The 16,817-nt window shown below is 37.4% G+C and overlaps 1 protein-coding gene across 1 annotated transcript in view; it reads left to right on the top strand.

Moving 5' to 3' along the window:
• Window positions 1–16,817, top strand: part of LOC126456948 (transmembrane protein 181) — a 228,532-nt gene that overhangs the window by 170,695 nt on the left and 41,020 nt on the right. Inside the window, exon 8 of the mRNA XM_050092884.1 lies at window positions 9,527–9,626. Within this exon, the coding sequence (XP_049948841.1) occupies window positions 9,527–9,626 (100 nt within the window). The remainder of the gene's footprint in view (window positions 1–9,526; window positions 9,627–16,817) is intronic.

The raw sequence follows: 16,817 nt of genomic DNA, 5'->3' as shown, positions 1-16,817 counted from the left end.
GTTTTTTCCCAAATTCGTAGTTAAAAAAATACAGGTCATCTCATATTCGTAGATTAAAATTTTTACATAGTTTAATAGCTTAATATAGAGTCATCTTACATTTACAGATGCAGCTTTGGCTACTGAGGTTTCATACAAATTTATTTTGAAGAGCAAACAATGTTTTCATTTGAATAGGCTTGAGATTTCCCGATGCACCAAAGTGCTTAATGCAGTGTCGATCTTCCTCAAACAATCACTTGTCATTTGACTCGCGGCAGTAGTGCAAAGGATACACTAGAAACTTGAACTAGCTACTTCACAACAGTCTAATGCTCTGCTTAAAAATTGACAATTTTGGGAAACTCAGGAGGAAATAGTGTTAAATTCTATCAATTTACACACTTTTGTTGTGTCTGAACGAGTTTGCAATAAAAATTCTTGTTTATGTATGGCTGTTGTATACACACATTTATGTGGCTTGTCAAAAACCATCACTTGATTCTGAAACCAAGTCAGTTTTCTATTTGTTACGAGAAATTGTAGTGATTTACCAAGTGGGTTTAAATGAGAAATTCGGTTGCTGTTCATGCATTAGAATTTTAGTGAAAAATGTCATCAGCTTTTAATTAGCATTAGAATAAGATGGTGATACAAAGATGAAACAAGAAAGAAAATTAATCCAGAATTGTGGAACAAATGAAATAAACCACAATAAACTGATTGCATTTGTTATCTGAAGAAAAAATTTCAGCAGAAAGACCCCATTGTGGTTATGGTACCAACAGTTGTTACTATATCATGCAGGGTGTATACGACCCGGGAGACCCGGGAAAAACCTGGAAATTTTTTCATCCGGGAGAAAAGCGGGATAAACCCGGGAATTTTTCGGAATTGCGGGAATTTTTCATTGTTTTAGTTTTCAGTTAAATTTTTGTGATTTTGATGGGTAAGAACCAATACTCTAACAAAGGATATTACTGTATCCCGCTTCTGCAGTATAATACTGCAGCAACAAAAGATGAACGGGAGAAAAAAAAACGAAAAGAAAACGTAAGTCGCAAAGGAAATACGCCATATACCACAATAAAACACAGTTCTCATACAAGCGTTTGCCAACTGCAAAGTGTGTCAAAGGCTTTGGGAAGACTATGCAGTGCTTCCTAACAACAAATTGTCTCCGATGAGCGTGACGTCACAACTGTTTACTTTAGATTCGTTTGAGCAGTTGCGGGCCGGCCCTTGTGCGTGTGCAGTTGAGTCGCGTATGAGAAGTACCTTTTCCCGCTTCTCACTACAGACGTGTGGTTGGGCGCCACTATCTAATATTGCTCTGGTTCGGAAATATCGGAGGTCCGGGGCTGATTCACAGACACAGAGCAATCTGAGTTCTAATGGGGAGTCTCCACGTGACCCGTGTTTACGTTTAGTGATTTTGCTGTTTCCTCTTCATTTATTGCTCTCACATTAAACGAAAACAAAACGGATATCTATGGCCGTGAGCTATCAAATGAATTAAAATACGTTCGCATAATTACGGAAGGCTAAAATATGTTATTAGTTTCAGGTTTTATCTCCACCTTTCTGTCAGTCAGGCATTAATCTTCTTGCAGAACAAAGAAGTTATTTTTGTCGGTTTGCCAAAGAAATTTGGCTTTTAGTAATCTTTTCCGCTAGGGCAGTCAATTTATTTGAAACGAAGTGTTTAATTTCATACTATGGGCTAGTTTCAACTGTTCGCTGCATTTCAAAAGTGCATGTTTTCATCTTCAAGCACGTATGGCATTACCCCATAATAAAGAAGCAAACATGAGATAATACAGTACCGGTACTCAAGAAAATTTACGTCCGAATCTGGACATGTGAATGTGCACTTTAAACCGACTTACGCATTGTAGTATGGTTCACGAAATTCCGATGTTCTTGGAGTATCCTCTGATGTCTTGTTTCTTTTATGACACAGTGTAAGATCTTTTAATGTTTTACACCTACGAACATACGGGCTTCCTGCATCATCGTAGCTGTGCAAGCGCAGTGACGCGTTTCTGGCACTCCCTGGCAACTACTGAAACGAACCTATTTCTAACAGGTCACGGGAAAATATTTCGAATGGTTGTTCGAAAAGCGTTACTTTCAGAGTAAATTTCCTTTTATGCAAGATGAATTATGTGCGAGAATGTACGATGAATTTCTTAAATCACAGAGCGTTTGACTCTCATTTAAAAATCAAGTCTTTGACGACGTACATTTAAAAAAATTTCGAGCTCAGAAGATCAGACATTTGTCTTTATTAAAAATTTTACTGACGCATTTGTGTGTTGTACCTTGAAGTGTAACACGCGCAAAAAAATCAACATTATATGTGAAAGCTTAGCTTCTCTTGCAGCTTATTAATCTCGGAGACCAATATTGTATTTGAAAGCTTTGCTTTTCTTGTAGTAACGCTGTGTATGTTAATTTAAACCATTAACGTTTCCTATTTGTGTGTACACGCTACTTAACACTGATATTGCTATTGGCTTGATATTGCTATTGGCTGACTACATCACGTATCCTACGCTAGAAGATCTGCTGTCATCGGCTGGCGAGATCACGTGACGAGCTATGACTGACTACAAAAGCGCATTGCAATCTTGATTTCAATGCTTCGGAAAGTAACATGCGGTGTTTGGGGGAATTTAAATTTACACTTTCGTAATACGAAAATATGCAGCGTTGATGCTGCACATCAAAGATCTTTCCAAAACGTGTTTTTTACTATAACCATTCAAAGGATTGATAAGTTTTATAGTTTCGAGGAAAAAGTATACTGTCACTTGTCAGGGAAAAAACGTATTTTCACCCGGGAGAAAGTATAATTTTAACCTGGAAATCAGGGAATTTTTTTTTTTCTTGTCCGCGTATACACCCTGTCATGGTACAAGCTAAAGTCGAGAATTGGACTGAATCATGATAGCTTTTTATTGGTGTATTAGTTATGTTGTTACATATGTCCTGCACAGAGAAGATATTGCAGTCTGTGTTTCATATTGCTCAAGCACAGCAGTATGTAAGTATTTGAAGCTGAACTTTGATGACGGGAGTGGAGATTGGGCAGCAGATTTCGCCATGCAGCAAACCATGAGAGAATCTATACTGTATACTTGGGCTTTTTATGAACATCTGCCACTTTAAACTGCAGTTTTCCTCTATCATTTGTACTCAGAATCCAATAATTGACTTCGAAATTGGACAAATATATGACAATAGCAGAAGTGCTAAAAGTCTAGATTGGGCCAGTAGCATACGGTACTTACGTATTTCTTGCAGCAAAGTTGTCGACGCTCACCGTGAGGTGTGATGGCAACAATAAGGGATATGCAGCGGCTGGTTCTACACAACCAATTAGGGAATGGTGAATTGACAGTATGATCGGAAGCAAGAGACATTGTAGCATTCTCATGCCAGTACAAAAGTTAAATCCACTGTTTGTTCGGGGGGGGGGGGGGGGGGGGGACTGTGTTCTCAGGTGTCATTGTAACCACAACCTTAGAAATCACAACATATTCGGACGAGATAGCTAGATACTTGTGACAATGAAGATGTAAGTTTCACATCTGACCAGTTAAAGTGATGGTTTAAAATAGTGATACCACAAATGACAGGCTAAGTAAAAAGAAAGAAAGAACAGGTGCTGAAGACAAAAATTAATGTAAAAAATTCCTTTTTGTGAGTTTAGAATAGGTGTAATGTTAACCTTTTAGAGAGATACCTTACATCAGCAAAAGTTTGTAATTTAGATTAGACAGAATATGTTAAAAAATAAATAAGATGTTACATTTAAGGTCATCTTATACTCGGGTAAATACAGAATACAGCAATACCCTGGACTTATGTGATAGGTGGGACAGAGTGATAACCTTGAAAGTCAAATTCATGTGAGTCATGATTCAATTTTGCATATAAATACATACAAATTATGTTCAGTTGGGACCAAAGACTAAAGAGAACAATGTAATTTAGAAGAAAAATTTTTAATAAAATGTTCAACAATACAGCAAATCATATTACACAAGGTGTTATACATTGCAACAATGTAAAGTAAAGTTATTGTGATGTAGAAAGCTTCATAAAAACTAACAGTCATCTGATGAATCAATTTTTTGTTCTTCTCACAAAAAAAATCCTTGTAGCATGCTAACAAATTTTTTATTCTCCACTTTTTGAGCAGAAATGTGCATTTTGTTGGAGTCTTTTTTTTTCCAAAATTTATAATCTTTTTTCAGTTGAAACGAGGCCTTGTGTCAAGTTTGCAACTGTAGTTTGATCCTTTGCTTGAACTGAGTTTGTTCATTGTTTTGCTCTTGCTCATGCAGTTCTATAAGCTCAATTTTCAGCTCGTGATTATATGAATCCATCAGTTTTTGAGTGTCACCACCGTCCACTCTAAATTTAACTGTCTGGCAAGATAGAGCACTTCTTCAATCGCATTATTGATTTGTTAGGATCTGGTGCTGATCCCCCCCCCGGGGTTTCAGTGGTGAAAAAAATGTTCACAGTTTTTCCAGACACCATTTAAAGTTTTCTGTGAAATTTCACTCCACGACTGTTCATTTATTCTCGTGGCATGTTAAACATTGAATTGCTTCCAAAAATTTTTAACAGAGAACTTTTTGTTTTGTCTCATAGCTTCATGTAGAAGGGCAGATGGTCGTCTCTTGTACTAAGCTTTAACTAGTTCAATGACTCCTTGGTCCATCAGTTCCAGGAAGCTGGTTGTTTTTGGTAGCAAAATTACAAATTTCACACATGGGTCCAAATTAATTATTGTTAACAGTAAGATGACCTGGTGTTTAGTTGAGTAATAGCATCACTGCAAATGGGATTTGTTTTAACTGGCAGTAACGTTCGACTTCAGGTATGTAGTGATGACCAAACCAGTCCTCAAAAAGGGAAGTTGTCACTCAAGCTTTAGCTAAATCTTTTGACTTCCAAACCACAAGCAGCCCAGCTACAGATATTTTTTTGAAAGCTGTTGGACTATCTGAGAAATAAATTAAGAGAGGTTTTAATGTACAGTCACCAACTGCATTCGTGCCAACCAGCACTGTCAATCGATCTTTGGTGACTTTATAACCCAGAAAGGTTTTCCCTTTTTTTAGGCATCTGCTTCCAGAACAGACCAATTTCATCTACGCTGTATATGGTTTGGCTGGTATAGCCACCTTCTTCTATCATTGCCTTGAGTTTCTCTGGATACAGTACTGCAGTCTCTTTATCAGCGCTTGCCACATCTTCACTTTCTCCAATGCTATGCCAATTTTAATGACTTTTGACTGGGCTAAACCATCCATTCCTAGCTTTAAACATATCATCTTTGTCTGCCTCCCCAGCCATTCCTTTCAGTCTCTCAAAGCTCAGTTTAGCATGAGAGCATACAGCATTCTGATCAACAGGACAGTTTTTCACTCTTAATTGATTATCACATCATAATTTTAACATTGTTTTCCTCTGAGCAACGACACTATGATGTTTACTAATGATACTTGAAGTCAGAAATTGAGCATTTGTCATAACTTTGAGAACTGCTTTATTTACGTTTATTCTGACTGTTGATTCTTGCACATCAAACTTCTTTGCCATTTCACAGATTTTAATTTTTGTTGTTAAACTCTTTGGTTATATTAAGTTTTCTTTCAAAAGAATGATTTTCTTTTCTTGTTTGAAGCAGACGAATCAGCTCTGCTTTGTTTGGATGACATAGTTAAAATCTACCTATCCAGCTCCATTCAAAGTTTGTCCAAACCTGTCATAAGCCAAACGCTGTGTGGGCAGAGTGAGGGAATAGAGATGCGTGGCACTCTAATGGATGAATCATGTAACTCTGGATTTGCATAAAATGGTGTAGCACAGGTCAGAGTATTGCTGTAATATTAGGACCAAATACAACCTCTCCAAATACTCTAGGAGCTTGACATTGGTGTATGAAATATATTCAGACATGTGAACACACTCAGAAATCTGCCAGAGCATACTAAATGTGTTTTTGATGATGTGGTAGAGTTCAGCAACATTCAGTTTCTTAAAAGAAGTAATTTTCATGCAGTGAAGCTGTTTACTCATTTGAAATAAGCAGTTAGTTTCATTTCATTTGCAATTAGCTTATTTTGCCTTCTTCAGAATTATCATGTTAAATTACACAAAAATTACTTTATACACTTACAGCACATCATGATCCTCACAGAAGTCTAGAAAGAACAATATGTAATGGTGTCTCATATTATGAGAAAAGGTTATAATTTATGTGTGTAATTGAGTGATAATCCCCTAGGAGGCAAAATTAGCTAATCATAGATGAAATGAAAGAAAAGTATTTATTTCAAATAAAGAACTGTCATGCTCAAGAAAATGACTTATTTCAGGAAATTCGGTGTGTTACAGGACTTTCTTGTGGGTGATGTCTTTTACTCTATTAAAGATTGTCTTCACAGAAACTTTTAAAATATGTTTGTTAAGTTGTAATATAATTAATATTAGCATTTCAATATTTCACAGTATTAAAGTCATTTCATTATATTTTACTTAAACAAAATGTATAGCCTTGATTTCTACCCACATCCCAGAGCCTCTTTCAGTGGTATGCATGTAAGCAGATTAATTTTAACATATCTGTTGCATACAATATAACCAACATGTTATAAAGACATGTTGCCCGGGACCCAATGTGCTACAAATGCAACATACAAGGCCTATAAGTACCTTGAATTTGGAACAAAACATACATGACATTTAAATCTTCATTTTCACATAACCACAGACAGTCTTTGTGACTGCAATTGCATGCAAACAAACTTAATAACAAATGTGACTTATCTTCAGAATAAATAACAATCAAAAACTGATCATGATAGTTGAGCAGTAACATGTAATTAATGAAAAGACAAGAATTAGCAGTCCTACTCTTCTTGGACATAAAAGACCTAACAGATGACAGATGCTTTAAAACATATAAATGTTACACACTATCACTAACAAAATAATCAGAGATCAGCATGCCAATAGAATATTAACAGTGTGAAAAATATGCAGAACACACTCCGTTGAGGCATATAACATGGTAAGTATCATCTACAAGTCGTGATGGGACGGACCCTCCATAGTATACAGTTGCTGTAAAGAAACTTCTAAAGAGACAGAGACTACTGCATAATAGGTGTAAAACAAAGCATAGGTCTGTAGGAAGAGAGTTGCTGAATGAAACGCATTTGCCTATCAAGAGGACAATGCACGAAGCCATGTACAACTACTGTAGCAGTATGTTATTGACAGATCTCTCACAAATTCAAAAGAAATTCTGGTCATAAGTTAAGGCTGTTAATGGTCAAGACAGTCATGGATGAGACAGGAACAAATTGAGGGTAACAGAGCAAAAGCAGAAAAGCTTAACTCAGATTCAAACATTCCTTTACAAATGAAAATCTGTGGGTATTGCCTCATTTTAATTCTCATACTACTACAAAGATGAGTGATACAGGTGTTAGTGTCAGTGGTGTTAAGGAAAAGTGAAAACTGAACAAAGCTCTAGAAAGAGATGAAATTCCTATCAATCCCATACCGAATTTACAGCTGAGTTAGCCTCTCTTTTAACTTTAATCTACTGTAGATGCCTTGGGGCAGGGGAGTGCTCATTAGTTGGAAGGAAGCACAGATCGCACTCATCCACAAGAAGGATAGCAGAAGTGATCTGTAATCAGCCATCCAATCTCTTTGACATCCATTTGTTGAAGGATCGTAGAACATTTGTGAGCTGAAATGTAATGAATTATCTCAAACAGAATGACTTCCTCCAAGCCAACCAGAATAGATACTGAAAACATCAATCAAGTGAAACACAACTCGCACTTTTCTCACATGAATCCTAAAAGCCATTGATGGATCAAGGCAGTTATGTAAATGCAGTAGTTCTCTGTTTCCAAAACTACTTGATTCAGTTCCACGTCTATGCTTATTATCAAAATTACAATCATATTGAGGTATCAGGTGTAATTCGTGATTGGGTTGAGGATTTTTTGGTATGGAGGATGCATCAAGTTAACATGGGTGGAGTGCCATTGACAGACAAAGGAGTAAGTTTGCGTGTCCTCCAGGGAATTTTGTTGGAACCCTTTCTGTTCATGTTGTATGTTAATAACTTTGCTGGCAATATTAACAGTAACCTCAGACTTTTTGCTGATGATGCAATTACTTGTAATGAAGTACTGTCTGAAAAAAGCTGCACAAATATTCAGTCAGATCTAAATCAGTGTTTGAATGCTGCAAAGATTGACAACTTGCTTTAAATGTTGAAAAATGTAAAATTGTGTACTACATGGCTGCAGTATCAATGAGTCACAGTTGGAATGAGTCAATTCATACAAATATGTAGGTGTAACACATTGTGTTTGTGAAATGTAACCATCACATAGCATCAGTGGTAGGTGAAATGGATGACTGACTTCAGTTTATTGGTGGATTACTATGGAAATGGCTACAGAGGAGATCGCAGACAATCATAGAATAATGCTCAAGTATGTGGTGCCCATACCAAATAGAACTAACAGAGGATATCAGACTTACACAGAGCAGGACAGCACAAATATTCACAAGTTTGTTTGATCCATAGGAGAGTGTCTCAAGGATTCGGAAGAAACTGAAGTGTCAGGCACTTGAAGACAGATGCAAACTATCCTCAGAAACTCTACTTACAAAGTTTCAAGAACTGGAACAACTCTAAGAGTATCCTACAACCCCATATAGATCACTACCGTAGGGATTATGAGGACACTATTAGATTAATTATAGAACATTCAGAGGCATTTTAACAGTAATTTTTCCACATGTGAATGTAACACAGAGCCCTAATATACCTACAAGTACCTTCTGCCACTGTGGTTTTCACAGTACAGATGTACAGATTTTTGTCATATTTTGTGTCTCTGCAACCATACCTTAAGTTATTTAATGGATTTTTAAGTTCTCTTAACGTATGGTTAAGTGGGTATTTGTAAAGGCTAATTGAAGGATTCTGGGGGGTGCAATTAAGTTAAAGGAATCATTAATTCCTGTGCTTTTCTTCATGAGTTACATCTTACCATTTTAAAAATCATTGGATTTTTTCACTTTGTACAAACCATAGTACTTTTTTGCATCATTAAGCACATCTTTAGCATGCTGTGAATGAATGTATTTAATCACCCAGACATCACATAGCATCATTAATGGATGTCCTGAAATTTTACATTATGTTGGTTTACAGACATTGATTTCAGATTTTAAAAAATTTACATAATAATCGAAAATCAACATCAGTACAAAAAAGATAGTTTAACATTCCAAGACAAGCAATAAAGGCAAAATAATTTGGGCCACTAAACATTGATTTTCAGCATGCAGAGGCATTTTAATTGATACAAATTATATTGCTGCTGCAAAAAATGGCCACTACAAGAAAATTGTTAGTAGTACATATGTTTGTTGCATTTTATAAATTCAAGTATGTATTGCAAAGTTTAATTTTTTTGTGTTGCAGTGTTGGTTTGCTCATTCTCTTCGGGCATTCCCAGTCTTTGATTGGTCGATAGAACAGAAATGGATGTCAATTCTTCTGCCCCTTCTGTTGTTTTATAATGGTAAGCCATAATTCTTTTTATGACTTGAATTCATCATGATTTTTCAGAGTGATGTAAATATGTAAGTTAGATTATGCTCTGAGTATAATTCAAAACTGAAGCAAGAAATGAACATAACAATATTTGAGAACAGAAGAGGTGTGTATATTTACCAGGCACCAGTATAAAAACAGCAGCAGTGAGGCTGTCAGTCTCCTAAATTAAACAGTGCTCTTGAATCTGTAGCCTTCAGAATTTCATAACTATCCTTTCACAATGAAAAAAGAAAATATATGAAGAAGAAAAAAAATCAGTAGTGAGGTTTACAACTAATGGTTCAGTAATTCTCACCAGCACTGTATATCTCCTGATGTAAACAAACAAAAACAGGATCAGATGTAAAGCATAAGAAATAAATGAGAATAAAAAGGCCTTTAAATTTGTCTGGAAGGTTGGTGCCACATTCCCATTGTGACTGAAATGGAGTCTATAAGTGCGTACTACAAATTCTAAGTTATGACAGTGAGATAAGGAATTTAGCTGTGTACACTATTATAAATTTGAGTAATATATTAGGAATAATTCAAAAGGTCAGTGCCATCAAATTGAGAGAATGAGGACGTGCAGTCAAAGTGACTAAGAAAATTCTTTGCTGGCTTCCTCAAGACAAGAAAGAATCCAGACCACAGATAGGCACATGTGCTATGCACGTGTGGGCGCCTGTGAATACCCACACTGCTTGCCTGTGGGGATTGGTCATTGTCAGCAAGTAGCTCCTCCTCCTCCACTTCTGTGATAACCTCAAACAATGGAAACTCCAGTTTGGAATATCAATAACGTAAGGAAACAATGGGTTGCCACTGACTGTAAAGATGACACTTTAAGTTGCAGACAGGCACAATTAAGTGACACACATTAGCTTTCGGCCACATCCTTTATAAGAAAAAGAAAGAGAATCACATACACATTCATCCATCAAGCAAGCACATCTCGTGCACATGGTCGTGATCTCCAGCAGCTCAGACCAGAATGCCATTCTTTCTAATGTGTAAGTGTATTGTAAGTGTGCCTGTCTGCAACTTAACATGTCAATTTCACTGTAAGTAGCAGTCTATCTTTTCTCTGCCAACATCGCTTGTTTGTTAATAATACACGCATGGCAATACAGACCTATTTTCTTCATGTTATTAGAGTTGTCAGTGTCGAAGTCTCTTTGGTATTCATAGTAGGACACAATTGATGAGAAGAAAATGGCTGAGACTTAGGTGAAGTCCCTCAAAACAAAAATTGGGTAAATCCCTGTGCTTCAAGCCAAAGTCGGAAGAAGTATATTCTTTGGAAATGCAAATTGGCCCTCAGTGTTAGTTTTGAATTCCTATTTTATTGGTGTGAAAGAAGTACAGTGCCAGCAATGGAGAGTTTGTTTAGGAGTGCTTTGTTGCTGCCACAATAATCTTGTGTCCATGATACTTACAGTTTTCAAAACAGTTCCTCTTTCATTTATTGATTTAGTGTCAAAGCACATTACATCGTTGGTTGGCAACATATATTCTTGCTTAGCAAACATTATCTACAAATATGAGCAATAATGGGAAAAACTTCAGTGATTGCAATAGATGAAGCTCCCGTAGTGATTGGTTGAAAGTCTGCTGTCATTGCTTTGATAAGAAATAAGTGGGTATCCAGCAGGAAATACTTACCTAAGGGTTTCTCTCCTGCTGAATTATCTGTATTATCTGAGGGTCTCACTTTCAGACTTAAACATGCAATTAATTATGCTGATTTGGTTAAAGATCCACTTTCTTTCACTCGTACTGTCAGCTTGCAGTATCACTTTGCAATCCAATCTCAAAACGTTTGCTTTAATTGGCTGACAAAATGTGCCAAAATATGTGGTGTCATGTACATTGTTGTAAAACAGTTAATAAAATTGAGATCACGTGGTTTGGGACATTGGCAGTTTATCTCTTTCCTGGCAAGCTGGGGTGTGATTATAGTGATGTGTCGTATGAGTACAATGGTTGTGCCCAGATGCAGTTTTAGAATATTTTTTCCCAACTTGCGTAAAGACATAGGATTGTTCATGGACATAAAAAGAATGCCAGTAAAAGAGTTTGATCATCTGCAGTGGATATTAAAGTTTGCTTTTCTAGATGTCCTTACAAAGCAACTGAATGTCGCAGGTACAACTTTGCATGGTACACATAAACTAATTACTGATGTTTTTGACATTAGCTTTGAGTTTTAAAAGAAAATTACTGTTGTGGGTAAAACAACTTTCAGAAAGATCATTTGTGCACTTTTCAAAAGTTGCACTAATTATAAATAATAATTATAAAGTTGCACTAATTATAAATGAAATTAATCTTGAAATGAAATTAATCTTGAAAAACAGACATTGAGTGAACATTTTGATGAGTTTGTTACAAAACCTTGATTGTAATTTTAGTGACTCAAACCAGTTTGAACTTGATGTCAGTGGTTTTTTGCAACTCCTTACACAATGGACGTTGAAAGTGTGACTCCTGAATTCAGTTGAAGTTAACTGATTTTCAGTGTAATCGTGTGCTCATGGACAAGTTACACACTGCAGGAAATATTGAAATGTTTTACAAGAACTTCCTCCGAGAACAGTTTCCACAGTTGTTGAAATTAACTAAATCAAATCTTCTGAGTAGTCCTACTGGCGTTTAACACATGGGAGCAATGCACTTGATGAACAATAACATTTCAAACATCGAGATGCAAGTGATAAAACATTTAAAGGCAAAAGTAGAGTGATACAAGGAGATGTTGCTTTCTTTTCCTTAAGTAGTAAGCCAGCTCCAAACGTAATACCTCTCATTAATATGGCATGTATTAAGTTAGTAGAGGTTTAATTAAAAAAGGATGTGTTCTTTGTGTATTACTTTACATCTGTGCTGTTAATGCGAGCAGTATTTCATTTTCTTGCCCCTTTCTCACCTGAACTGAACAACAATTTGGAATTTCATTAGGGCATTACACAGTAAAAAGGTTATCCTTTATTTCCTTCTCTGTCACTCTGTCAGAGTGCAGATAGTCAACTAATTTTCTGTTGTTTGCTAGTGTATTGCAAGAATACATTCGTGCTCAAAAGAAAGTGGAACATTGAACTATGAGCTGGTTGCAGAGGGAAAAAAAATCAAAAGTAAAATTTCATTCACTGTGAAATACAGTGGAACCTCACTTAACGAGTGCCTCCCAGAACACACAGTTCGCATAATGAACAAAACAAATGTTAAAAAAATTACTCACTTAATGAGCAAAGTTTCACATACGAGGTGTGGCTAGAAAAAAACCGGACTAGTACTGGTGAAACAATAAAACGAATGCAATAAGGCTGAAAGTCGCGTGGCCTGTCACTCGCTCCGCCTACTGCTAGAGTTTCATCTGCCTCCTGCACTCAGTCTGCCCGTGGCGTCTGTTTTAAGTAGTTGACGTTTTGTCTGTGCGTCGGAAAAAGTTGAGTGTACAGAAAGAACAGCGTGTTAACATCAAATTTTGTTTCAAACTAGGAAAATCTGCAAGTGAAACGTTTGTAATGTTACAAAAAGTGTACGGCGATGATTGTTTATCGCGAACACAAGTGTTTGAGTGGTTTAAACGATTTAAAGATGGCAGCGAAGACACCGATGATGACACTCACACTGGCAGACCATTGCCAGCAAAAACTGATGCAAACATTGAAAAAATGTGTAAACTTGTTCGACAAGATCGCCGTTTAACAATCAGAGCAGTGTCTGAGTTAACAGGAGTTGACAAGGAAAGTGTTAGGCAGATTCTTCATGAAAGTTTCAACATGAACAAAGTGTGTTCAAAAATGGTTCCAAAGTGTCTCACAATTGAACAGAAGGAACGCCGAAGAATGATTTGTTCTGACATCCTGGAAAACATTGACAGTGATCCCACCTTCTTACAAAATGTTATTACTTGCGATGAATCGTGGTTTTTTACTTACGATCCCGAAACTAAACGCCAATCGATGCATTGGAAAACTCCTGGTTCTCCACGACAAAAAAAAGCACGAATGTCAAAATCGAAATTCAAGTCAATTATGATTGTTTTTTTTGACATCAAAGGGATTGTGCACATTGATTGGGTACCAGAGGGACAAACAGTGAATCAGCATTACTACATTAGCATCCTGGCTACCCTACGTGAGCGAGTATGGAGAAAACGGAACGATTTGTGGAGAAAAAAGTCATGCATCCTTCACCAAGACAATGCCCCAGCTCACAGTGCGTTGTCAGTGAAGACGTTTTTGGCAAAACACAACATTCCCATCTTAGATCATCCACCCTACTCACCTGATTTGGCCCCCTGTGACTTTTTTCTTTTCCCTAAAGTCAAGTCAGCTTTGAAAGGAACTAGATTTGAGACTGTTGAAGCAGTAAAAGAAAAAGCGACGGAAGTAATGTATGGACTTACCGAAAATGATCTGCAGCATTGCTATGAACAGTGGAAAATTTGTATGGAGCGGTGTAGAGACCGAGAAGGAGAGTACATTGAAGGAGATAACATGAAATTGTAAATAATTGTAAATAAATGTTTTTTCCAGCATCAGTCCGGTTTTTTTTCTAGCCGCACCTCGTAAAGCGTGATGACGTTTTAGTGTGACACTACCAGCCGTTTGTGCATGGTAGGGGAAACATTCAAGAATATGAACACCTGTCATTGCCAGCAAGAGCATATGGACAATATCTTTAGTACATACTGCAGTCTGGGTTTAGCACCCTTTCTGCTACCATCTTAGAGCAGCTTTTGATCAATCATTTTTCTAAACTTGTGTTCTCACAGTTTTTTTATGTTCAAATTTTAATAACCTTCATAGAAACGTTCCCAATTATAAAGTCATAAGATGATGACCATTAGGGGAAAAAAAACGAAAAACGCAAACATGGTGTGAGCTTTACTGATTTAGCACACACATACAATCGACCTTCATCAACTATTTGCACTGTCCTCAAGAACAAGGGCAAGATTAAGGAGATACATGCTTCAAAGGGAGTGACAAGAGTATCAAAACAATGGTTTCATATTCTGGATGATGTTGAAAGGTTGCCCCTTATATGGATAAATGAAAAGCAATTGCAAGGTGACACTATTAACCAGAACATCACTTGTGAGAAGGTGAGAATGATTTTCACCAACCTCATTAAGAATACACTAGGATCATCAGAGGCCAAAGAGGTGTTTAAGGGAAGCTGTGGGTGGTTCGAAAAGTTTAAGAGAAGATCCAGCATCCACAGCATTGTGAGGCACCGTGAGGCAGCCATCTTCAACACAAAGGCAGCAGTGAACTTTATCAGCAACTTCAAGATGCTTTTAGATTTTGAGGGTTATCTGCCGCAACAGGTTTTTAATCATGATGAGATAGGTCTATTCTGGAAATAGATGCCAAAGCATACCCGTATATGACAGCAGAGGAGAATGCATTGCCCGGGCACAAGCCAATGAAAGACCATCTCACACTGCTATTTTGTGCCAATGCAAGTGGCGTTTTGAAAACTAAACTGCTGCTTGTTTACCATTCAGAAACTCCATGAGCCTTCAAGAAGTGCAAAGACCAGAAGAGCCGGTTAAATGTGATGTAGAAGTCCAACAACAAGGCTTGGATGACACACAATCTTTTTTTGTAATTTGATCAATGATCAGTCAGTGAAAAAATGTTTGCTTGACATGAATCTGCCACTCCACATCTCGTTCGTTCCGAACAATGCTCCTGACCATTCTCCAGGCCTACAAGACCGCCTCCTTGAAGAATTTCAATTCATCAAGATCCAATTGTGCCTTCCAACACCACTCCATTACTCAAGCCTATGGACTAGCAGATTATTTCTAACTTTAAGAAGGTATACACTAAAGTGTTGTTTGAGCATTGCTTTGAGGTGACTGTAGCTATCAATCTCTCTCTCAGAGAGTTTTGGAAATGTCACTTCAACACCATTGACTGCACCAAGATGATCAGAAAGGCTTGGGAAGGGGTTACCAAGAGAACTTGGAAGAAGCTTTGGTCGGAGTGCATTGTTGAATGTGACTCTGAGTCATTTGAGTCTGCACCTGTGGAGCCTGTAGTCAACGAGTGTCTTTGGCCAAGAGTATGAGACTAGAGTTCGATAACAGTGATGGCGATGAGCTTGTGGGAGATCACAGCCAAGAAACGACCACTGAAGAACTTATGGAGTTGCAGTGTGTTTCACAGCAGGAAGTTGTGGAGAGGAGTTCTTCACAGGAGGAGGAGGAGGCAGCAATAATAGCAAAGCAGCAGTCTTGTTGTGCAACAAGAGAAACGCTGAAAGCATGGCTATCAGTTGCATTGTACAAAGAAAAACATCACCCCAGCAGTGGCTATCCTTCCTACAAATGTATTTGGTGATAATGCTGTTTTGCGTTTTTGTCAAGTGTTGAAGCATTGTCAGAAACATTAGTTATGTGCTGTCAATAATAAAGTACATAATACTGTATGTATAATTTTCTTGAATAAATGGCATGAATAAGATAAAACTTCTAGTACTCTTTCTGCACAGAACACATTTTGCATTTTACATTGATTTATACAGGATAAATTGATTTGCTTAATAGGTGTTTTGCACTATGTTCAGATTCTGGAACGAATTATGCTCGCTGTGTGGGGTTACACTGTGTAGGGGGGGGGGGGGGGGGGATATCTTTTACAACCTAGTAATTGATATACAAAGCCTTAAGTGACGAGATGTTGCATAAAAGCAATACACATGCCCACAGTGCCCATGGGCAGCTCACATGGCCAGCCATGTCTAGCTGATAACTATATGAATATAATAGAGGGAAACATTCCACGTGGGAAAAATATATCTAAAAAGACAGATGATGTGACTTACCGAACGAAAGTGCTGGCAGGTCGATAGACACACAAACATACACACAAAATTCAAGCTTTCGCAACAAACTGTTGCCTCATCAGGAAAGAGGGAAGGAGAGGGAAAGACGAAAGGATGTGGGTTTTAAGGGAGAGGGTAAGGAGTCATTCCAATCCCGGGAGCGGAAAGACTTACCTTAGGGGGAAAAAGGACAGGTATACACTCGCGCACACACACACACACACACATATCCATCCGCACATACACAGACACAAGCAGACAATATGAAAAATAGGTAGATGACATCAGGAAGCAGGCAAGATATATTTATGTCCATAAGAATGGATATCAT

Source organism: Schistocerca serialis, chromosome 2 (assembly GCF_023864345.2).
Source record: "Schistocerca serialis cubense isolate TAMUIC-IGC-003099 chromosome 2, iqSchSeri2.2, whole genome shotgun sequence".
NCBI classification, from domain to species: domain Eukaryota; kingdom Metazoa; phylum Arthropoda; class Insecta; order Orthoptera; family Acrididae; genus Schistocerca; species Schistocerca serialis.
The sequence above is the reverse complement of the archived record's forward strand: the minus strand, read 5'-3'. Positions and strand labels throughout refer to the sequence as shown.